Here is a 25,193-nt window from a genome sequence, read left to right on the forward strand (position 1 = left end):
TGGTTACTACTGTGTGAAATCATGAATAATTTAAGGTAATCAGTTTAGGAAACATGATCTATTCTACATAAGACTTGGTTAAGAAAAAGAAGACTTGAAATAAAATTTGAGGTCCAGGAGTGGCTGTGCTTTTCACTATACTGTTCAGGAGAAATTGAGGAGGGTGAACGGGACAAAAGAAGGTGGTTTTGGAGCTGATTCAAAAATGTGTTTTCTGAACGGGAACGGAGATGAGGGTCTTGGAAGATGCTCTGCATGTGCTCAAGTGACATTTGAAGAGCAAACCTCACACTTAAGGGTACCAGTCCTAAACAAGGACTGTGGAAAACCTCATGTCTTATATCGTGTTTATTATAATGTTTCTAATGAAGGAAGAGTGGCTACACAGTGCTCCTGGTAATCTCAATGCTGCCTCCTACTTGTTCTTTTGCCCTCCATGAATCCACTCTGTCTAATAAAAACCTAGAAATTGCTTGTTTGAATTTTATATAAAAATGCTAAATAAAATGTATCTCAAAAATGGCTACTATTAACTTTCTATGGATGTGTGTGTGTCTCTATATACACATACAATTTGAAGGGTAACTTCTAGAAATATTTGAGGTAACAAACCATATGCTTAGTTATATTTAACCATTTAAAAAGTTTTTAATCACAAACCTTGTGAAATTGAAGTGTGTTATGCTACTAATACTTGCATTTTATTTAGTTTTTTTCTTCCTGTATACATCAATAAATTTCCAGTGAAGGAACATAATACTTGAATAAGCAACCCTGCAGAGGTTTTTGTGAGATTCAAATGGGCAAAGCACAAATAGATAATTGGAAACTATAAAATCATGCAATTATAGTGGATGACAAGGGAGGTGAATGTAAAATATGGTGATGAGAATGATACTGATAAAGATTAAAATTTACAGCTACTTTTAAATGATACGTTATATCCAGGCATGCACTTTTTTTTAATGTTTTGTCTAATTGATAGTTTTAATATCTCACATATCTTTAGGTTTGTTTTATAGAAAAGATATAGGTTTAGTTAGTTAAATTTCTTATTCCAAGCTTACATTACCTGTGAGTAAGTGAGTTAAAATTATAATTAGTTTCTAAACGTAAACACTCTCTGGTGTACTTCTGTAATGAGCAGGATAAATATGTTCTCATTGCAAAACAAAATTTGAAGGACATATGCTCATAATCAGTCTTTGTCTTTAAAAATATCTGTGCATCTAATGACCTATTTATTAGCGTTGATTCCTCATTGTAAAACCTCATGGAATTATATTAATTAGAAGCATGCAAACACATAGACACAACAAATATTCACTGCATATTCTAGATCTCTTTATGCTGCTAAAATGTGGTTCTCAAACAGCATATCTTCAGAAATTAAAAATACACATTACTTGATTATTACATACTATCAGTAAAATACCTAAGTCAGGAAACTAATAAGCCATATGTAAGCTTTTGTCTCTTCCTTAGAAGAAATTGTGGAAAGCAAGGAAGGTGGAATGTCGTGTAGGCTTCTATGTAAGGATACTGTAGACAAATATATTTGTCTAGACACAAGAGGACACACTTCAGGGTAATGTGATTCTGACTGTATGAAAGCTGTTTTACAATGCTGTCAATGCTAAGTAACTGATGGTATTGCAAAATAATCTTACTGTAGACTTATAGATGAATGTATGATCGGCCAATTTTTAGGAACTACAATTGACTTCACGTAGCTAACGTACTCAAAGATCTCCCAGTATAACTGACCAGGTAACCTGGTTTACTGTTTTCCCAGCCTTACACGTTGAGCGAGGAAAGTTCATTTGGGGAAGGTACAACATCTTAGGATATTTTAGGGACCTAAGATGGTAGGAAGTGATGTAATGTTCTGCAAACCTGTTGGCGAGTGTCTTGTGCCTTAGAGGATTCCACAAGTCTAATCTGAGATTTTTCTATAACTCTTCCAGCAAGGCCAATTCAAGGACGCTTCTCTGGTGAAATCTGCAGCCTTACTGTACCTCTGTAAATTATCACACCAGCTTTGATTTATGATCAAGAATGATCTTTGAGAGTAATTTTGATGAAAACTGAGGAAGGTGTAGGATATAAAAATCTGTGCTTTAGTGGAAAGCATTATCTAGAATTTAGAGAATATGCTTTATGTCTTTCAGCTCCATCACTAGGTCACTACATGGTTTTGAATAACTTTACATCTCTGCAATTCAGTTTTTTTATCTTTTTAATAATGAAACTATATATTTAAAAACTATATGTTCTATAATATGTATGGGTCACTGATGCTTTTTCAGTATTTCATTTTCAACTATAAATATAAAAATAGGAGAAATATCTGCAATGAAATTGATGCATATTGACTTCAAGAGATGGTCATATGTAATTCATTTTGAAATCTGGGCCACGTGTGAATGGTTTTATTCATCATATAGAATATGTAGATATATCTACAGTCTGAATGGACAACAGATCATATGGACGATCCTTTGCAAGTAGATTCTCCAAAGTAGGGACCATTATGTAATGAGAGTTAGACATGTATTGGATTTCATTCAAAGGCTTTTAGAGACCATTTTTGGAACATAATGTCTGTGATTGTTGTTGGGTAAAGTGAAAATACAATAAAGTCATTATATATGAGAACGCAGAAGAACATGTCAAAATGAGTAAATACTGAAATAACTATTTGTGTTCTAAGAAACTTCTCACATGCATTCTTGACCTTCTACCAACTAGATAGATTTTCTATTTTAATGACTTCAATTTATTTTTTTTCTTTCTTACTTTTCATTTCTTTTTTGAGTTGGTGAATAAAAAGTGATCCACTCTTATTTCAGATTCATTACTTCAAAACATTTAATATTTGAGGGATGAGATAGGATAGGTGAAGAATGCATTTTGAGGGATGGATGGATAGATAGATGACAGATAGATAGATAGATAGATAGATAGATAGATAGATAGATAGATAGACAGACAGACAGATGGATAGATGGGTAGATGGGTGGGTAGGTAAGTAGATAGACAGACAGACTAGATAGATAGATAGATAGGTAGATACATAGAGCAATCTGGAATCCAGCTATTCAACTATATATTTTAAGGTAAAATCACTTCAAATCTCTGAATCTTAATTTTATCACCTAAGAAACATCTCGTAGTAAAACAAGTTTACACCTTCACTTTCTCTTCTGTGTAGGACATGGATCAGATTCAGGGATGTGTTTCCTCCCCCCAAAAAAATTGTTACTGGAATTTTTTTTTTCTGCTAGCTTTTTCCTCTTATGTATGTCATTAATGCTGATGCATAGATTGACATGTTTTTAAAGATATGTAAAATAGCAAAGCAAATGAAATGTTTTGTAAATGGAAACAGATGATTGTTCTTGCAGTGGATTAAAACAAAATTAAAGAGTAAATGAAGCTCTTTGTTTTTATTTTTACCCAAGGTAAATATGTCCTCTTCACATTAGACGTTGAAGTATTCAAGGCTGGTATTTTCAACAATTAAGATTATTTCCCTGTCAGATGCAGGAGTCTTTTAGGTAACATCACAACCAAATACCAGAACAGCGTAACATGAATAACCCAAAAAATGCTCCATTGGCAGTCATGATACAGAGAATCAAATATCAGATATAATGTGCCTTTCATTATTTCAGAGTGGGAAAATTAACTACCTGATGGAAACTTTTTCACAGCCTTATGTAATATACATGAGATGAGATGATGATAATTCCATTGGTAATTTCAAATATTATATTTTACCTATCAACAATTAAATTACCAACATAAATTGTATAATATGGGAAAGTCTGATATATGTCAGGTTGAATCCAAATGACATTTGTAACAAAAAATGGTCCCTGAATTTTTCACGGCAAGCTGGTTTATAGGCCACATATTATTACAAGATCGTTTCTCCTGCACGTGTTCACAATGCTGTCATACGTTTTGTAGAATACATTTGGAGTTGAAAATACAGGATAATTTCAGTTACATTTAAATTATAGTTTTGACTTTATTGTGGTAAATATGCGTGCTATAAAGGGTATCATGTTATCCATTTTTAAGTGTGCAGGTCAATGACATTAAGCACATGGGTAGCGTTGTGCGGTCATTACCAACATCACCCCAGAGTATTTCTATGTTACCCAACGGAAACTGTGTACACAGTGAACAGTAACTCTCCATGCCTGCCACCTCCCCGTCCTTAGCCACCGCCATTCCACTTGCATCTCTATTTCATCTCTGTGAATTTGCTAGGAACATAGATGTACAAATACCTGGTCTATCCTCTGCCTTCAATTATTTGGACATATATGCAGAACTGTAATTGCTGGATCATATGGTGATTCCATGTTTTTTGTTTCACTTTGTTCATTTTTTTTAGATATTGCCGTAGCATTTTCCACAATGGTTTAATCATTTTGAATTCCCACCAGCATTCCATTTGCTCATTTCTATTTCTTCACATCCTTTTCAACACTTGTTCTTTTCTTTCTTTTTTTAAAGCAGCCATCACCAAAGGGTGAGATGTTCTGTCTCATTGTGGTTTTAATTTGAATTTTCCTAATAATCTGTGATGTGGCGCATCCTTTCCTATCTTTACTGGCCATTTGTATAACTGCTTTGGATAAATATGTATTCAAGTGCTCCCTCCATCTGTAAACTAGTTTTTTTGTTGCTGCTGAGCTGTGTAGTTCTTTGTATATCCCCTACCTCAGTCCATCATCTGATGCATATTTTACAAATATTTTTCCATTCTGTGGCTTGCTTATTCATTCTCCTGATAAAGTTCTTTGATGCACAGAAGTTTTTAATGTTTTAAAGGTCAAATTTATTTCTATGTTTGTTGTTGTTGTACATGCTTTTAGTGTTATGTCCGAGAAAGCACAGCTAAATCCAATGTCATGGAAACATTTCCCCTATGATTTTACCTCCCAGTTTATACTTCCAGCTCTATATTTAGATCTTGGATCCAGTTTAGTTAATTCTTGTGTATGGTGTAAGGAAATGGTCCAATTTCATTCATTGGACCAGGATATGCAGTTTTGCCAGCAACATTTGTTGAAGAGACATCCCCATTGAATGGCTTTGAGATGCTTATTAAAAATCATTTGCCTAATATGTGCAGGTTTTGTTTTCTGGTTGTCAATTTTATTTTGTTGGTTTATTTCTGTCTTTTGAAGGTGCTACACTATTTTTATTACCATAGCTTTGTAGTAGGTTTTGAATCAGAAACAGTAAGTTCTCCTATTCTTTTTTAAGATTCTTTTTGCTATCCTAAGTACCTTGAGATTTCATAAGAATTTTAGGGTGTATTTTTGTATTTCTACCAAAAAACTTATTGGGATTATGATAGACATTTCATTGCATCTGTTGTTTACTTATGGCAGTACTGACATCTTAATAATATTTAGCCTTCTAACCCAAGAGCAAAGAATATTTTCCTATTTGTTTGTCTTTTCAATTTCTTTCAGTCATGTTTGGCAATTTTCAGTGAAGAAGTTTTTGCCTTCTTGTTAAGTTTATTCCTAAAATTGTATTCTATCTCATATTACTATAAATACAATTGTTTTCTCAAATTCTCTTAGTATTGCATATTATTAGTTTATAGAATTACAACTGATTTCATATCCTGCAACTTTGCCTTCTTTATTAGCTCTAACGGATTTTTGGTGGAGTCCACATTTTGCTACATATAAGATCATGTCATTTGTGAACTGAGGTAATTTTACTTCCAGGATTATATGTAAATTAGAAGTGACAAAAGTGGACATCTTTGTCTTTTCTTCCTTTTAAAAGAACAGTTTTCAGTCTCTCACCATAATGTTAATTGTTAGTTCAATTTTTAATTGTGACTTCAGCTTTATGTCACTTTAATAAAGTAAAGTAAGCAAGTAAATCAAGAATTGAGCTCAACAGCCCACAGCACAAAACAATGGTGTCAGAACCCAATCCTCCTCATCCACAAGGCAAATATTTTGTATTATTTTAACACTTTTCTCCTCTATTTATCCTTGTATTTTTCTCCCATCTGTTTAACTTCTCATGTTTAATTACCAAGTATCAATACCATCTGTCGCCTCCTACTCTGGTCACTGTGAATGGAAACATTCCCTTTCCACATACCACCACCTCCATGTCTTTTTCTCTCTCTGTATCTTTTCAACATAGTTACATTCCACTTTGTGTCTTGGGGTAGCTAGGTTGAGCGCATTCTTCCACCTTCTAGCATACATTACGGAAACACAAAAATATAACTTATTGTGAAACCTGATGAATTTCAGTATTTATATAAATATTTATTTTCATTATTGGTATTTTCTTAGTTAAGACTACTTTAAGACGATATATTCATAGGCAACATTGAGAATTTTCAGAAAATGTTTTCAAGAAAATGTAGAATTTTCAACAAAATACTCTTCAATATTTCTCAATTATTTTTCTGCGTTCTGTTCATGTGGTTTGAATATGATGATTCATTATATCAATTCTGAAAATATTTTTCTTTGATTTTACCAGCTCCATTCTTATTTGTAATATGCATTTCTAAGAATGACAACAAGCATTCATTGGTTGCATTGTATTAATTCTCTAATTATCTTTGAAAACAGCAAGCCTTTTACGTTATTATTGCTGATTTTTCTTTTAATTCCTGTAGATTTTTTTTCATTTGGTCTTTAAATTTGCAATCCTTTACATCAATCGTTATTTTTTAATTTGCAAGAGACTTTGTTAACTTACACTTCCTTTTCTATATCCAATGATATTTATATTGCAAAATGATAGTGTCTCATACTTCCTTGAACATAGAAATTCTATTTTTAAAAAATGCATCATTTTCTACATTTTTGCAGCCATTTACCTCATTGCATGTTTGTTTATGAATATATGCGTGTGTGTGCACGTGTGCATTTTCCTTGTTCATGTTTCAGACTTCCTTAAGAGTCTGTTAATATTTGGTTCTAAAAAAGCATTCAAAATTAAAGCACTACATAATTTGTAGAGCTTGATCACTTTAAATGTCTCTAGGGAATTCTGTCTACCACCTGCTCGAAGAAGACTCCTAGAATGCCATTTTTTTGTCCATTTAAATGACCAACCATTCCTCTATCCAAATTATTACTTTCAAAGAGTTCTAAACTATTTCTTCTCTTATTGTGCCTTAGGTTCACCTGAACTCTTTTAATTCATAACATACCTATTTTTGAAAAATCATGATAGTTGGGTTTGAACACGGAGATGTTATAAATACATGAGCTTAAATTTATATCTAATTGAGAACAGGAAAGAACTTCATACACACACAAAAAATAAATGGTAAAAATTAGACAAAGTTCCATGAAACAATGATTACCGTATAAGTATTGGAGAGACAGAGACATAAAACGGATGCTGTTTGGGAAAGCTTACACAGATTCATCAAATCTACAAGGGGGGAGGTGAATATATATTCAGGCAAAGGCTCTACTGTAACTACATCATTAAGATATTCATTGAAAAGGCTGAAGAGAGTGACTTTTATTAAATAATACTTGACAATAAGAATGCATTTTAGACTTCACAAAAGAAAAACCAAAGTAATGCCTGACTTAAAAGAAGCTTGGTTTAACACTTCTGAGTGAAGAAGACTAAAAATAAAGTAGCTTCTCAGCATAGCTGATAGGTTGCTACAGTTTTAGAGGTAAAAGTGGGATGCAATATGGAAGAGAAACCACACATTGATGGCAGCAAACATTTATCGACAATAGAATTCTATACTATTTAATTTACACTGATTTCCATTGAATAAATTCTGAATATGACATCTGAGTTTGGTGTCACTTGAATTTGCACCAGGTAGTAAAACATACTTACCCCAACAATGCTATAATAAAATGGTTTTGTTAATGTTTCTTGGAAAACATCTTGGTCAAAAAAATTTGCATCTTCATATTTTAATCTTCAGCTCAAAAATAAGGCTACGTTTTTCTAAAACTGATAAGTTCATAATTTAAGAGCTAAAAATTTGAATATTATACTGTCTGAGTAAATAATAAAAATAGCTTATTGTTTAAAACTTAACTTACTCTTTTATCTATCTTTAGGAAAATTTATATGAATGCCCCGTGGAAAATTATAATCAAACATCAACTGATTTCGTCTTATTGGGTTTGCTCCCCTCTTCAAGAATTGGCCTGTTTCTTTTTATTCTAATTGTTCTCATTTTCCTAATGGCTCTATTTGGCAACCTCTCCATGATCCTTCTCATCTGTCTGGACACCCATCTTCATAAACCCATGTACTTTTTACTTAGTCAGTTATCTCTAATTGATCTGACCTACATCTCCACCATTGTCCCCAGAATGGCCTCCAACTTCCTGTTTGAAAACAAGTCTATCTCCTTCATTGGGTGTGGGATTCGAGCTTCTTCTTCTTGACTTTAGCAGGAGCAGAAGGATTGCTTTTGGCCTCCATGGCTTAGGATTGTTAGGTGGCCATTTGCTTCCCTCTGCATTATCCCATCAGGATCAGCAGAAGAGTGTGTGTGTTGATGATAACAGGGTCTTGGATAACGGGCTCTGTCAACTCCTGTGCCCACACCACGTATGCCCTCCACATCCCTTACTGCAGGTCCAGGGCCATCAATCACTTCTTCTGTGATGTCCCACCCATGCTGACTCTGGCCTGCATGGACACGTGGGTCTATGAGTACACCGTGTTTGTGAGCACCAGCCTCTTTCTTTTGTTGCCTTTCACTGGGATTGAATGTTCCTACGGCCGCGTTCTCCTTGCTGTCTACCGCATGCGCTCAGCAGAAGGGAGGAAGAAGGCCTATTCAACCTGCAGCGCCCACCTCACTGTGGTGACTTTCTACTATGCGCCCTTTGTTTACACTTATCTGTGCCCTGATCTCTCTACTGTGTCTGTGTGCACATGAAAAGGCCAGGCTAATTGGTACCTTTGCCAATATCTACAATTCCTGCTGCTGGACCAAAACTGCACGCTAATGCTGCCACCAGTGCAGCTCTTCTGCTTACATGCAGACTCAGAAATAAAATTATTAAGAATTTCAAGTTGGCAAACACAGAGGATTAAAGCAAGCAAGGGGACTATCTGAGCATGAGACCCTCTGTAATCACACATGTTTCTCGCCCTGAAGAAGGGAGAATGAATAAATATAAAGGGAATGCCATCATGCAAAACCAGGAAAATGATGGGAGTGTCTGCTGTTTTTGTCAGTTGTTACCACTGGCAGGAATCTACGGAGGAGCAGGCATGCCCACCCCAGACGCCTCATTCATTCCAGAAAGTGAAAAATACAGGGAATCAGGAGACATGGTCCATCCTTGGCCTTGACGCTGTGTGTTTTATTCGATTATTAAACTGCTTTTAACAAGAAATTGCAAGCCAAGTTTTTAATTTAATTATAACCTCCTTAAAAAGCAAAGATTGTGGGTTTTATCAGATTAATTTCCTGTGTTTTATCAGGCCTTTAATTACTTAAGAAAATTGAGTCTTCTCTATGAAAAGGGCTAAGTTTTTTGTGTTTGATTTTTAGAAAATATTTAACATTCTGTGTTTGCCTACCAGACTTTTGTCATGATGATTGAATGGATAGCTAAGTATTTTTTCACAGTAACCTATGGTTCTATTTGACTAAGTGTATGAAACCCTTTTAATAATTCTTGATAAACTTTCCAAAATGGAATAGTAAATATTTTTGTCCTCAAATTCACTTTACGACTTTCCATAAGGCTCCTGTAAAATTTCAAAAGATATTTTCTTTCATCTTATTCAAATAAAGATGTTAAAATAATGGGGCTTATTTGATATGTAAAATTACATGAGAATAACTGTCAAATAAGAAGTAATATTAAGCCTTCTTTATGCTGTATTTGTATAGATACATATGTGTTCCAGAAATTATATGAAATTTTTAGTAGTTTTATATATCCTGATATATTATTATCAGTCATAATTCTGACTATCATCTTAAAATGTTGCATATCACAGTAACAACTACATTTTTTATCGAAGAACTTTCATCAGATCTCTAACAATGGGCATTTTAAGCCTTTGTCATTGACAGAGTTATTGTTTTTGTCACATTCTTTTGCAAAAGGGTTCCTGAAAAACTGTTCTATTTTCAAGGAAATTCATTGAAACGAATAATGGAGAAAATGGAGTCAAGCAGAACAAGTATTCATTACATGTGACTAAATGGACCAAGGAGGATAATTACATTGTTTTGTCTGAAACATTGCTGATTTCTTAAAGTCTCTCTTTCCAAATTGAAGAAAAACTTTCTCTTAAGCTGTCTGTGACTTTTGACAATTTGGGAAAAGTATACTTTCATGAACAAAGATGCGCCATCTACTCTTGTTCCAAACTGATCCTTCTGGAATCTGGAAACTCTTGAGTATTGTGTTCATGCAAATACAATTAATTATTTGCAAAAGTTTAATCTGAATCTGTTCCCTTTGTGAGAGGACACAACTGGAAACACTGGGTATATTATCAAGGCTTTGACTGGAATGCCATATTTGAGAGCGGTATGTATAAACTCAGATATGACCAAACAGCTTTGAGAAACTACGATTGACTTTATGTTGCCAATAAAGCCACTTGGAAAAGTCGGACTTGTAGCTTGGCTGCAGGGTTCCAGCAAAGCTATCTTATATGTTTAATCACAATCTTGGTGCACTTAATATAAAAAATCAGGTCAACTTTAATGCAAACAAATTGGTTTTACCATGGCTGTTTTGGTAATAAATGGGAATAAATATAAAGTGAAAAACTGCATATTTTTAAACATTACATTCTAGTTCTGTTAGTTATCTTGAGGTTTTCTTATATTCCTTATATATAAATATAAATATATATTCTTATATTCCTTATATATAAAACTGGACTGGATTCTGAATTCTTCTTTTTCCCCCAAATATCTGGCTACAACTCTCCAAACCAATGTTTCCAATTTCCCCCAACCCCCACCATTCTGATTTGGAATCACTCGGAAAAAATGACTGCCCTTGAATCTCCTTGGTTGGGACTGTAGGCGATCTTCCTCATTACCCAGGTGACAGACATACTTACAAAACCGAAGATTGGATCTATATCTATCACATCAAAAGGGCTTCTTTAGACTCTAGGAACTGCACACCAGCGGGAGACCTCTAAACCAAATTGACATGGAAGAGAAGTAGTTGGCATCAATGTAGGTTTCTTCTACCCAGATGCTCTATCAAGACTTCCTACACTAACTAAACATAAAAACCTTTCTTCTTTTCTTTCTTTTCTTCACTTGGCATTGGCCTGGAATGATAACAGCATTACCCAAATCTCCAAGGCCATTGTTAAGGGTGGGGTTAAGCTTTCAGGCTGCTGGATTTTTTTTTTTTTTGAAAGCTCTGATCTGTCTATTAGCAATGCCACCTTAGCAAAGGTGGAATGTGCCCCCAATGAATTTACCTTTGTCTGTAGTGGTTATCATCCTCCTTGAGCCTATGAATGTCTAGATGGTTGGCTCATAACTAGGCAAGGCCTCTTAAATTATCTAACTGAACTTTTGACTATTCACAAACAGACGCCTCATAGGTCAATTCCCTTGAATTTGTGTCATCACGTTAGAAAAGACCTCCAGGAGAAGTTCGTGACTGAGGATTTATTTTCTTTGGCAGATCCCTACTTTCCTGGTTTAGGCTGAATATGAATGTGGCTGTTCTGTGTAGTGCCTCCTGAACTCTTGAAAGCATTGCAGAATCTGCTTCTAAGAGAATAGCTTCTCTAGATAAAACCTAAGATGTTCTGGCTAATATTTCGAACAGAATAGCCCTTCATGACTTTTTAATTGAGTGAAGAAGTGTTCATTCTTTACCCAACTCCATTTGTTGCACCTGGATTACCACTTCTGGGGATGTTAAAACTCAGCTCTGTAAGATTACTGAGCAAGCCACTTGACTTAAGAAAATGACTCCTTCAGTGTGTTCTTTCTTTGCTTATTTGATTTTGAATTGTTTGGGTCTTGAAGACCATGGGTCCAAAGTGCAGTCCAGATAATGGGAATTATTCTGTTTATAATAGTCAGACTAGTATCTTTGATATGCTGCATTCTCCCAAAACCATTAAATATATGTTCACAGCTGCTGACAACCAAGCAAATGTTCTCCCTAAGAGTGGAATATCTAAAAAGGAATGAAGTAAATAACTAACAAGTTGTGAGCCTGAAGATGTGGCCTATGGATATGAAAGAGGTTTAGAAACAAAAACAACAAAAATCATACAGAGAATAAATAAAAGCTGTAAAAACTACATAGCATTAGATGGGAATGTCTTAATACCTTAAATTTTGATTACATCTTTCAGTCTGAGAGTCTGATCAAAATGGAGAAATTGTTAAAAAAAAAAAAAAAAAGACAAGCCCAAAATGGAGTCACTTGTGCCAAGCCAATGTCACCAAACTGAGACAATATTTAACCTAATTACAGTTTAAGCCTCTACAAGGAATGTAATCTTAATGAGACAGCCTGGAATATATCTGGTCAATACTAGTGAAATCTGCCTGATAACCCTTCACCTTCCCCCAAAGGAAGGTCACCTAACCTGAAACAAACACTCTGCTGAGAGAACTTTCTGGACCAGCCTTCTTTTGCCTCTAAAAGTCTTCCATTTTGTGCAGCTTCTCAGAGTGCCTTTCTGCTGTATAGATAGGATTCTGCCCAATACATGAAACTTTGAATAAAGCCAACTAGACTTTCAAATTTACTTGGCTGAAGTGTGGTTGTTAATGCTGTCTAAACTGGTATTTGCTACCTGAATCTATCAACAAGAATTCAAAACTGGTAACAACAGATAAAAACGTATCCTCATTGGAAAAAAAAGAAAAAACAACTAGATATATTTAAAGAGATTTAGTGGTCTCCATACAATCTTCAGAAATGCACAAGAATCAGGGGTAATGTCTGCATACCATGAGCAATATTCAATGTGTGCTTAAAAGTAAGTTTCGTGAGTATGTTAGAGCAGGCAGGTAGCTAGATATGAGCAAGAAAGGGGGACACAGACCAAATGGCAGGAATTGAGCAGAAAGGAGGGGCACAGGCCAAATGCAGGAAACCACACATCATGTAAGCACCAGGGGTCCCTGGGCAGAGAAAGAAAAGCAGGAACCTTTGGGCTGATAAGGGGTCACAACTTTTGGGGTGATGAGTGGCCTGGAAACCAACCAAGAAAGGTGAGAAAAGACAGGAATTTCCAGTGTCCAAATGTAACCTTTTGCTCATCATGCCCTCACTTCAATAAAATTAGCCTTGCAGATCAGAAGTACCCATCATGCACTGATGCCAAGACACTTCTGATCCAGACTAATTAAGGACAAAAATCCTTCCTCCTTCTGGGAAGGTGGAGTTGGGATGATAATCAGGGAATATGACCCCAAACCCTTCCCTCCCCAATGAATATTCCACCCATTCATTTTTACACCCTGTGTAACTAACTTGCCAAAGAAACTCAGGGCAGCCGCTCACATGAGCCTGCCTGCTCTCCCCTTGAGAGTGTACTATCCATCCCTTAATAAATCCTCACTTTACTTTTTTAACCACTGTGTCTTGTCTCTGAATTCTTTCTGGGACGGGACAAGAACCTGGAACACCAGTCGCATCTACCAACAACAAGTACACCTACAGGAAAAATAGCAGACTGTAAGGATGTATTGAAAGGACACAGGCTTGAGAATTTAGTCTGGAAAGAAACTGAGCAGGTGGCTGGTGGCTCAAAACTGACCAGAGGAAAACATACTGGAAAAGATGAAAGAATGTAATCATAAGTAAAACAATATCCTTTACTACCACTAAGGCTTATGGCAGTAAAGTCAAGCGTTATTTGAGAAGAAGGACACATCAACTGATGAAAATCAATGAGACAGAGACACTACCATCCAGTTTAGATAGGCCATGGATTGTAACACATAAGGAAAAATTTCCCCGAGGGTATAGTAAGGTACCATGAACAATACTTGATTAGGAGATTTGCCCTAGAGACCAGGATCCACTGCCAGAGCAAGAAGTGACCTCTGCCCGTGAAGGAAAGGACTATAAATTAACCAGAGGTTGTGTGTTTTTGTCAGGAGGCAATGATTTACTACTTAGTGGAATTTTGGGGTGTCTTTCTTCATAAATGAATATAATTTCATGGGTAGAGAGAAGTTTACATATGTATAATTGGTAGCAAGCATGGCTCAGTATCAACTATTGTGGCAGATCACTATGATTCATCAAAAATTCAGAATCTTATTTATAGAAATGAGAAGCCTTATTGGAAGACATTTAATTAGTCACCATGACAGAGTTCAACCCTTGCTTCCAGTACGGATGTATAACACTTTCCCTCTTCACCAGAGATTTCCATGATGCTATATTAAAATTGAGTTATTTGCTTTAACCCAGAGGAAAAAACCCAAGCAACATACGACTGTACTAAGTAACTTACAATTTCACAGAAGATTTGTCTTTATAATAAGTAGTGGCTGATTTACTTTTAAAATATATTAGGCATTTCACAATTTTCAGCTGTCTGGTAAAGTCAGAAGTGCCACTCAGAATCCTGCAAAGATAATTCCCTGGTGTTAAAACTTAATTCATGAAGATTGCAACTGAAGATTAGATGTTAAATATTGATTAAATAACTTTTTTGAAATTAAGTTGAAGAAAGGGCATGTCATTTTCAGGAGAAAGCATTAAGCTCTGAAGAAAAGGCACTTACTGTCACACGGAGGACACTGACGATGTGCTGCTCATTGAAAATGCAAGTTGTAATTTTAACTCTGCTAATGTTAGAGCAGGCTTATAATTAGATATGAGCAGAGAAATGGGGACGTGGGCCAAATGACAGGAATTAGACAAAAAAAAGATGGGCATGGGCCAAATGGCAGGATGTATGATTATACATCTTGTGAACAGCAGGGGTCCTTAGGGCAGAGAGAAGAGCAGGAACCCCTGGACTGATAAGAAATCACACACTTTGGGGTGACAAGTGGCCTGGAGGCAGGCAAAGAATGGCGAGGAAAGGCAGGGATCTTCAGCATCTGAATGAGCCACAAACTAATGCTTAATGTCGTAATCAGGGTAGCAAAACATATCTTTTATCCTTTGTTTTGTTTTGAGTTCAAGAAGAAAATCTGGCTCCAGCAGAGCACATGAATGAGATGTGTCACAGCTGAGGAATCTGGCTCACAGCCCATTGCTCAGTTGAAAGGTAAAGGAGACCCTAGGTCATGAACACTTAGCTTTGCGCAGAGAAATTACCTGGTTATATCCTCCCTCAGATGTGCCACGTAGCATGTTCACAACTTCCTGGAACATGTAACTGTGCCCAAAGACAACAGAGGGCCACGGACAAGTGGCTTCTGTGCTCCAAGAGTTGATATTTGCAGTCTTTTATAAGAGAGGGTGACCTTTTACTGCTTGTGCTGGTGTGACATTGGGCACAAGGGGGTTGCAGGGTGTGTGATCAAATTGTGCACAAGTTTCTGATTGGCTGATGTTGAGGTGACAGGGAAGGAAGGGTGCTGTGATGGGGGAGGAGACATTCGACTCTGGCAGGGGGTGTCACCAGTCCAGATGGTCAGGCCTCCGGGCATTGTACAGCGTTCACAGTCCAGTGTAGTTAGTTCGCTGAGGGAGGTGTGCGCTGGGAAGGGAATGTTCTGTGTTATCTTTGAAGGGCAGCAGCTGGACACTTGCGGGGCCCCGGAGCAGGAATCTGCTGGATGTCTGTGGACCCCACTAACGACACATAGTCCAGTGTCTGTCACAGAAGCGTGGGGCTCCTTGGCACGCAAATACCGGGGGCGCTTGTCAGCAGCGTGTTACTTGTGGACCAACTACCACAGTTACGTTTCACATGTTGTAGCTGAAACCTGAAGGCTCTGTTTCATTTTGTACGTTTTATACTCTAGCCACCCCAGTCGTTTTGTTTCCCTGCCTTTCAGTAAATAACTGTGTCAAGTACAAAAACCTTCTTTAAGGTCATTGAAATATGTGATTTTCCTAGTTTGAATACAGAATAATTTTTGATTATCCTCATTATCCTACACAGGTCACGTAATCTCTGTATCTTTGTTGAAATCAGACAAATTCTGAGTCAAGTAAGCCTGCTCAGAATATTTTTAGAAAAGGTAAACAAACAGGTAAACTCAGGAGCACGTCAGCCTGCTTGTTTTGCTGGCTTGTTACTTCTCAGCCCACTATCCATGTTTCATACACCACAATATCTTTACATACCTCATTTAAAACATTTCAGAGCATTTCAGTGAATGCTCTAAGGCTGTGTTGTCCAACAGAGTAATGGGCTAACGGACACTTAAAATGTGTAGAGTCAAAATTGCGGTGGGTTCTAAGTATAAACACACAGACTTACAGTGAAAACAAAACAAAACATTGCTTTAATGATCTCGCATCTATTACGTGGAGAAATGGTAATGTCAATATGAATGTATTATTACCTTAATAGTACCATATGCACAAACATATATGTAATATAATATGTTGCATAATATAATGTATCATTAATATCAGTGTTGTTAATAGCAATATTGTTTATAACATTGGGATTAAACAGATACATTATTCAGATTAATTTCATTTTTTAAATGTGGCTACTAGAAAATTTTAAATTACATTCGTGGCTCACATTATATTTCTACCAGGCAGTACTCCTCTAGGGTCTTCTAACCAACATGGAAAGAGGAAATGAAGCAGAGTGAGGGCCGCCATAATTACTGCTTCATGGACGAGAATATCCCAAACACTCTTGCCATGGCGCCCAGGACTTCCTTATTCCTCAGACTGCAGATAATGGGGTTGAGCATGGGCGTGAGGATGGTGTAGAACACTGCCAGAATTTTATCTTCTGCTGGTGAGCGGAGGTTCCTGGGCCGAAGATAGGTGTAGACAAAAGGTTCATAGTAGAAGGTCACTACGGTTAAATGTGTTGAACAGGTGGTGAAGGCCTTTTTTCTTCCATCTCTGGATCGCATATGGTAGACGGCAAAAAGAACGCGGCCGTAGGAAGCGGTGATGCCAAGGAAAGGGAAGAGGAGAAAGAGGCTGGTGCTCACAAAATCCATGTACTCATAGACCCAGGTGCCCATACATGCCAGAGGCAACATGGCTGGGACGTCACAGAAGAAGTGATTAATAGCCCTGGAGCTGCAGTAAGGGATATGGAGGGCATAGATTGTGTGTGCCAGGGAGTTGATGGACCCCAAGATCCAAGATCCCACGATCATCTTCACGCACATCCTTTTACTCACGCGGATGCAGTAGTGGAGGGGGTGGCAGATGGCCACGTAACGATCATAGGCCATGGAAGCCAGGAGCAAGCCTTCAGAACACGCCATGGTCAGAAAGGAGGAGGACTGCACCCCACATCCCACGAAGGAGATGCCTTTCTGGCCGGAGAGGAAGTTGAACACCATCTTGGGGGCGGTAGTGGAGAGATACATCAGGTCCATGAGAGACAGCTGGCTGAGGAGGAAGCACATAGGTGTGTGGAGCCAGGCATCCAAGCGTATGAGGTAAATCATGGCCGAGTTACCCACCGAGGCGAGAAAGAATATGAGCACGATCAGAAACAAGAGAAGCAGGCCAGTTCGATTTGGCGGAAACAACCCCAACAAAATGAAATCATCTGAAGTTTGATTCCATTTCTCCACGGACACTTACGGCTTCAACTTCCTTGAAAGGCAAATGAAGACGAAAACAAAGCACAGAACGTGAAATGAAACAAAACGGGAGCATAAAAGGGAGCTTTGGCTTCATTCATGTTTGGTGAGAATGAATTCCTTCCTTCAATACTACGGCTTTTGTTGACGCAGTTTCAATATCTGAATCGAATGCTCCACTTCCAGTTTTCTCTGATAAATAGCTGATCAAGTGATCTTTAAGTTTAAAGTCTAGTGTCATAGCCAGCAGAGGTAAACAAGATAACTAAAGCATTCATCTCGGTTTAACCCCTGGCCAGGCTCACTACTCAAAATTCACAAACAAGTCACAGGAATGCCTGCATTGCCCAGTGTCTGTCAATTGCACACAACACATTCACAGCAGTGATTGGCTCACGTGACTCACGTAAGACTTTCTATATGCTTAAATTCTAATTCTCCTGTTACTTCGCCGTGTTTTAGATATTTAATTTTTGAGCCTGTTCGGCTGCTTCAGATTTCTAGCTATTTAAATATTCCAAGTTTCCTATTTGGTAAATGCCTTGCTCACTGCACGCTGCCTTGTTCAACAGAAACTGTAATTCTTAGTCTTTTGCTTAATTCCACATTTTGTACTAGGTCAAAGCATACTGAGATCAGAAAGGACATTTACTCTTTTTCTGTAGTTTCGTTTCTGCACAGTAGGTGGCGGCAGAGTCTCAGAAACTGAAAAACGATTCCCCTGGACAGAGGTATGAGTTTGATCTGTAGCTTACATATTGTAATTACTCTCTTCAGACTTCATTGTTTAAATAAAACAGTGACATTAATACCTTATATTTTTTAATTATTTACAATAAAAAATGAATAAAATTTAATTTTGGAGAATTTTTCTAGCTCTTCTGACCTATACTATCCTTGAGCATTTTTACTTGTGACTCAACATTTTATAACTTCTCTTTTTCTCTCTGTGTCACATCGATTCTGGCAACTGGCTCTTTCCTTCACTCGGTCTCCCAAACATGTATAAATGGTGATTGTGGTATTTCTTATATTTTCTCGGTATATGTTCGATTTCTTCCTTAGGTCAGCTTTGATGTCAGATGGGACCACCTGCTTTGTTTATGTTCTTCTGTCTGAGGGAGACTCTTAATGCCATGTTATGTCAAAGATTTAGGTAATGTTGATTGGGCCACTAATTTTTCAATAGTAAAGAACAAACATTTATGGTTTGTTGCAATGATTCCCATTTGTTAATTCAAAACCAATCGTTACTTTATGTAACTTTGGTAAGCATGAATGAAATTAAGAAAAAAATACTTCCCATAGAGAAATGGGAATACTTTCTGACAGTTGTTTAGTTCACAGATGCTAAGAATAAGAAGTGCGTAGGCACATAAGAGGTGCACAAAGATGCTAAATGGGATCCTAGACATCTTCTGCTTTTTATAACTTTCTAGAAATCAAAATTAATAACCTAACAGAAAAAGCATAGTCACCATCATTAAAGTACATTCATTCCTTCAAGCAAAATCCACTTAGTGTCTGTTTTATGACAGTTCTGCTAGGGACTGAGATGCTTTGGTAATTAAAGCAGACGAGATTCTATATTCATATAGGTAAAGTTTAGTAAGTGATACAGGCAATAAACCAACAAACTTAGAATCGCTACCTAATGTTTTATAATGGTGATATCCGTATATGCATATATATATACAATGATATATAGTGGTTATAATGTATGAAGACCAGTTATTTTGTAGAGAGACTCACGAGCATTTTGATTCTCTGCTGCATGAATTAGAGCTCAGAGTACCGTAAAGATTTTTTTTTGATGATATTTACAACACCTATTTTGCTTTTTAAGCTGAAAACTGGTATCATGTGAGGCACTGGAAATCAATAGTTAGTTACATACAGGATCCCATAAATCTGGGATTTGAAGCTTTTAGGACATGGAACATAGGAGCCAGAACTCAGGATCCATTTTTATTGATAACCAACAGATTTCTTTATGGGGTATGGGACCTTATTTATTGTACCAGAATTACATGAAACAACACCTTCTGGTTATATTATAAGTTGGAGAATATTGTTCTTGTGACTACAGTTGGGTGGGCGATGAATGCCTCTCTTGATCACCTTTAGAAGCATATGCTGACACTTACAGAGTTAAAAGGAAAAATAAAAGCTCAACTTAGAGGACCTATTATATGTAAATGTGTCAATCTCCCAGCCCTAAATTTATTTTGCAGAAGTTGACCATCAAGCACGCTTTAAAAAGGCTTATAGACAATCATTCCAAGATCGGTAAACAAAGTGTTTACCGATCTTGGAATCCCAACAACTTTTAAGACAGCTCTGAAGATGGACTTAAACTAGCTCTGTGTGTTCAACACATAGTAGGTCCTCAGTAGGTGTCAGTCTTCTTTGTCCATTCAATTTCTTAACCACTGAGAGATCTCAGGTAGAGAGAGATAAAGGGTCTTAATTAAAGTCACACACACAGGCATACATCATTCTAGAGCCACAGATCGTAGAATTCTACCAGATTCATATTACTTCTTTTTACATTTTATGTTCAATTTTCACTTTTCCAATTCTTTATAGAACTGCCTATTCTCTGTGTAGAAGGAAATATTTTCCTAAGGTAGGAAAACCCCATCTCCAAAATTACTCTTGGGGTAAAGGTAACCCAAATCAACTCAATTCAAATTATTATGGCTCACCTTGTCTGAAGTTCTTGCGTATTTTGAGAGCAGAAGTAGCTTTATAATGGCACAATTTCCTGCTAACAATACATTGAATTATTTGAAATATTTAAGAACCAAACTTTGCTGACATTGTTTCTGAAGCTGTGGTATAAGATAGTGTCACTGAGCAACAGGCTCTGCATCAAATCAAAACTCACTTTCCAACATGAGGATCTCTTCTTTAGCTGCTAAAGTTCATGAGAAGGAAATTCCTGAGGGCACATTTTAACATCTATTCCTCATTTTACGCAAAAGAAAATGGCAAACTCTTAACTGCTCCTCGTTTTCTTTAGCATAAATCCTGTGGCCACACATAGGGTCCTTTTGTCCAGAAGTTGCCAGAATTAGAACACAGCTTAAACCTGTCAGTGAAGTATTTTTCCATTCGCATATACATTGATGAGTTGAAACATTTTCCTTTTCCTATTATCTCGTCCCAGTGACTAAGACATTTCACACCTACTTCCCTCAGATTCCACTGTTGGAAGACAGGATGAGTTTATATATTTTACATGCAGATTATTACATCATCAAGCCTTACACATTGCTCTTTCTCCTGTAATTGATCCCCAATGTCCAAGTCCACGGTGGCCAAAACCTTGGCCAGTTTAGTTGACTTTGTGATGTGGAGATCCATGCAGTTCTGCACTTAGATAGAGCAAAGTCATCAGCATAGTCAATGATGTTGCATTATGCTGATGCCCAGAATTAGACCAAAGAAAGACTGATTACTCCAAACCATGACTCAATGGCTATGAGATGTCACATCCTGCCTGCTGAAATGATGTAAGTTATTGACCTAAGGACTAAGAGATGCAGAAAGAACTTATTGGTGATTATGACTAAATTAAAGTTTGCAATGTCAGAATACTTTTTTCCAATTGTATATGGGTAAGGCAATTGATCCATAAAAATGTTAATCGAGTCAGCTCTTCTACTGAAGTGGCAAGGTGACCCTTAGCAGCAGTGCCATGCAGTCAGCATTGATTCAGGAAGAAGACTCTAGGCTGCCAGGTCCACCACTGATTAGAAAGGTGAATGGGAAATTGCTTAAGATTCTAGCGTGTGGCCAAGTTCTTAAAGGTGTTCTAAAGGATATTCTAAGAATTAAAGGGAATAATATACACCAGAAGTTTACATAGTACCTGTCACCTACTGAGAGGAAAGGCTCAGTAGATTTTAGGATTTATTATTCCATTCAATCAACAGATTTATAATCCACAGATGTATTAAAATGAGGTTACTTCTCCTAGGAAAGGATGCTGGAATATTATTTAACAAGACTTTGCTTAATAAACAACATTGTCATATATATATATATATGTGTATATATAGATATATACACACATACATATACACATACATATACATTTATGTATACACATATTTAAATGCAAATATGATAAACCACAAAACTAGAAAAATTAGTTTCACTGCTTTACATTTGGAAAGGGGATGTTATTGACATATAGATTTATTTTGTTATAAGTAATTTATTGGTAATGTTTCTTTTTATGTATTTTTATATTGAAGTATAGTCAGTTTACAATGTTATGTCAATTTCTGTTGTACAGCACAATGCTTCAGTCATACATGAACATACATATATATTCGTTTGCATATTCTTTTCCACCATAAGTTGCTATAAGATATTGAATATAGTTCCCTGTGCTATACAGTATAAACTTGTTGTTTATCTATTTTATATAAATTAGTTAGTATCTGCAAATCTCTAACTCTCAATTTATCCCCTCTCCACCTGGGTAACCACAAGTTTGTTCTCTGTATCTGAGAGTCTGTTTCTGTTTTGCAAATAAGTTCATTTGTCTTTTTTTAGATTCCACATATAAGTGATATCATATGGTATTTTTCTTTTTCTTTCTGACTTATTTCTCTTAGAATGACAGTCTCCAGGTCCATCCATGTTGCTGCAAATGGCATTATTTTATTCTTTTTTATGGCTGAGTAGTATTCCATTGTATGAATGTATCACCACTTCATTATTGAGTCATCTGTCAAAGGACATTTAGATTTTTCCATGTCTTGCTATTGTGCATAATGCTGTTATGAACATTGGAGTGCATGTATCTCTTTGAATTCCCTCTGGATATATGCCCAGGAGTGGGATTGCTGGATCATATGGTAAGTCTATTTTTAGTCTTTTGAGGAATCTCCACACTGTTTTCCATAATCGCTGCACCAAACTGCATTCCCACCAGCAGTGTAGGAGGGTTCCCTTTTCTCCACACCCTCTCCAGCATTTATCATTTGTGGACTTTTGAATGATGGCCCATTCTGACTGGTGTGAGGTGATACTTCATTGTAGTTTTGATTTGCATTTCTCTCATAATTAGCGATGATACGCATTTTTTTCACATGTGTCTACTGGCCATTTGTAGCTTTTCATTGGAGAATTGCTTGTTTATGTCTTCTGCCCATTTTTGGATTAGGTTGTTTTTTTTTGTTATTAAGTTGTATGAGCTGTTTATATATTCTGGAAATTAAGCCCTTGTCAGTCTCATCTTTTGCAAGTATTTTCTCCCATTTTGTAGGTTGTCTTTTTGTTTTGCATATGATTTCCTTTGCTGTGCAAATGCCTGTAAGTTTAATTAGGTTCCATCTGTTTATTTTTGCTTTTATTTTCTACTGCCTGGGTAGACTGCCCTAGGAGAACAGTGCTGAGATTTATGTCAGATAATGTTTTGCTTATGTTTTCTTCTAAGAGATTTATAGTGTTTTGTCTTATGTTTAAGTCTTTAAGCCATTTTGAGTTCATTTTTGTGTATGGTGTGAGGGAGTGTTCTAACTTCATTGATTTACATGCAGCTGTCCAGTTTATCCAGCACCACTTGCTGAAGAGACTGTCTTTAACCCATTGAATGTTCTTGCCTCCTTTGTCAAACATTAATTGACCAAAAGTTTGTGGATTTATTTCTGGGCTTTCTATTCTGTTCCATCGGTCTATACGTCTGAATTTACACTTAGAGTCTACAACCTAATAGGAAATTAAAAAAAAAAAAAGGAAATGAAAAGAAAAATCCACTGCCTGAATGACTAAATGAATAAATGAAAGGGTGCACCACTCTGTTCTCAACACCGTTGTCTGTTCCTCTCCAAACACTCTTTGCAGTGAATGGGGGTGTATGTAATAGGATCAGCCTTCACAGAAGCCACAGTTTAAAGATGGTTTGTGCGCTACTAAATCAGAGGGAGGCATGCTCTGAGGACAACAGTGGGAGCACATTTACCTTACATGGCACAACTGGAACTGAGTCTTCTATTATGGAGCTCTCCTTGCCAGCTTGAAGGTGTATAGACATATTCAAAGTACTTTGTAAATGCTGATGTTCTGAGTTAATTCTTCATTAAACAAAAATGTGGTGAGTCCTTAATGAATTTCAACCAATGCTTCATCAGTATTATTCAAATCCATGATTGTTTCTTGAGCTGTAGACGTCAACTTAGTCATTCTTAATCTCAAGCCTTCAATAAAAAGTAATGGCAAAACATTATATCAAAGATGATCATTCTTTGTTTTCAAATGCCATGATCATATAGTAGAGGTAAGAATTCTTCCAAGAGGTCACTAAAAGCTGACCAGTGAGACTAACACAAAGGTATAAATAAGATTTGCTCTTGAGCCTGGTGATGGTTAATTTTATGTGTCAGTTGGACTGGGCCAGGGAGTGCCCAGATATTTGATCAAACATCATTCTGGGTGCATCTCTAAGAGTGTTGTTGGGTGAGATTAATATTCCAATTTGTAGATGGAGAAAAGCCTATATCCTTCCCTAATATGGGTGGCCCCCATCCAGTCAGTTGAAGGCCCACATAGAACTAATAAGCTGAATAAAACAGAGTTTATTTCTGCCTGACTGCTTTGAAGCTGACACATCAGATTTTACTGTCTTCAACTCAAGCTGAAGTATCAGCTCTATCTGGTCCTTGAAGCCGCCAGTTCTCAGACTGGGACTACATCAACGGCTTGCTTAAGTCTCCAGGTTGCCACCTGCACATCTTGGGTCTTTTCAGCCTCCAGTATTATATGAGCCAATTTCTTACAGTAAGTGAATGCATATCCATATCCTATTTTATTGATGGACAATTCTGACGGATATGGACCTGTACATTACACTTCGGTCATCCAGGGACTGCTTGTGCCCAGATATTTTAATGTGTACTAAAATCTTGAAGAAAAAGTAATATTCACTTAATATTTTATTTATAAAATTTTGAATCTAAATTTTCATATAGGCTTATGTCATTACAATAGGTTTATCTTGATGCATATTAATAGGGATATATTAACTTATACATCAATATATTTATCTGAATTTATAAAATATATGTAAATATGTATTAACTTCAAGGTTGTCATGCGATGCTGGCAATGTCATTGTGTTTATTTCTGGGCTTGTAGCCAGAATCACCATATGTACCATGTCAAACAGTCAGTAATCTACTCCTGTTTTATAACGGTTATTTTTAAATTTTTTGACCTTATCTAAGATAGCCAGCATCACTCTGCAATTCGTACACCCGAGGTAAACACATATCACGTGGTATTTAAGGTAATTTATCTTTTTATTTTTATATCAGATCAATTGTTTAACAATATTTTTGATTAAAGCTGCATTTCCAATAAAGTGTCAATCAAAAGTATAGTCTGTTTCCATTCTGTCTTTTCAAAAATGAATTATTTTTAATAGTTTTTAAAACAAGAGGCCGTTAAATTT

General features: G+C 36.5%; 1 protein-coding gene and 1 pseudogene across 1 annotated transcript; one reads left to right on the top strand and one right to left on the bottom strand.

The window, feature by feature from the left end:
• The first annotated feature begins 205 nt into the window (after positions 1-205).
• Positions 206-8,941, top strand: LOC140690415 (olfactory receptor 2L5-like; annotated as a pseudogene).
• A 7,836-nt stretch (positions 8,942-16,777) lies between these two features.
• LOC140690418 (olfactory receptor 2L13-like) lies at positions 16,778-21,094 on the bottom strand. The gene is made up of 2 exons (XM_072952115.1): positions 20,999-21,094; positions 16,778-17,710 (listed from the first exon to the last, which is right to left on the bottom strand). Exons 1-2 carry the CDS (start codon positions 21,092-21,094, stop codon positions 16,778-16,780), a joined length of 1,029 nt encoding a protein of 342 aa, XP_072808216.1.
• Between the last annotated feature and the right edge of the window lie 4,099 nt (positions 21,095-25,193).

Source organism: Vicugna pacos, chromosome 3 (assembly GCF_048564905.1).
Source record: "Vicugna pacos chromosome 3, VicPac4, whole genome shotgun sequence".
Taxonomy (NCBI): domain Eukaryota; kingdom Metazoa; phylum Chordata; class Mammalia; order Artiodactyla; family Camelidae; genus Vicugna; species Vicugna pacos.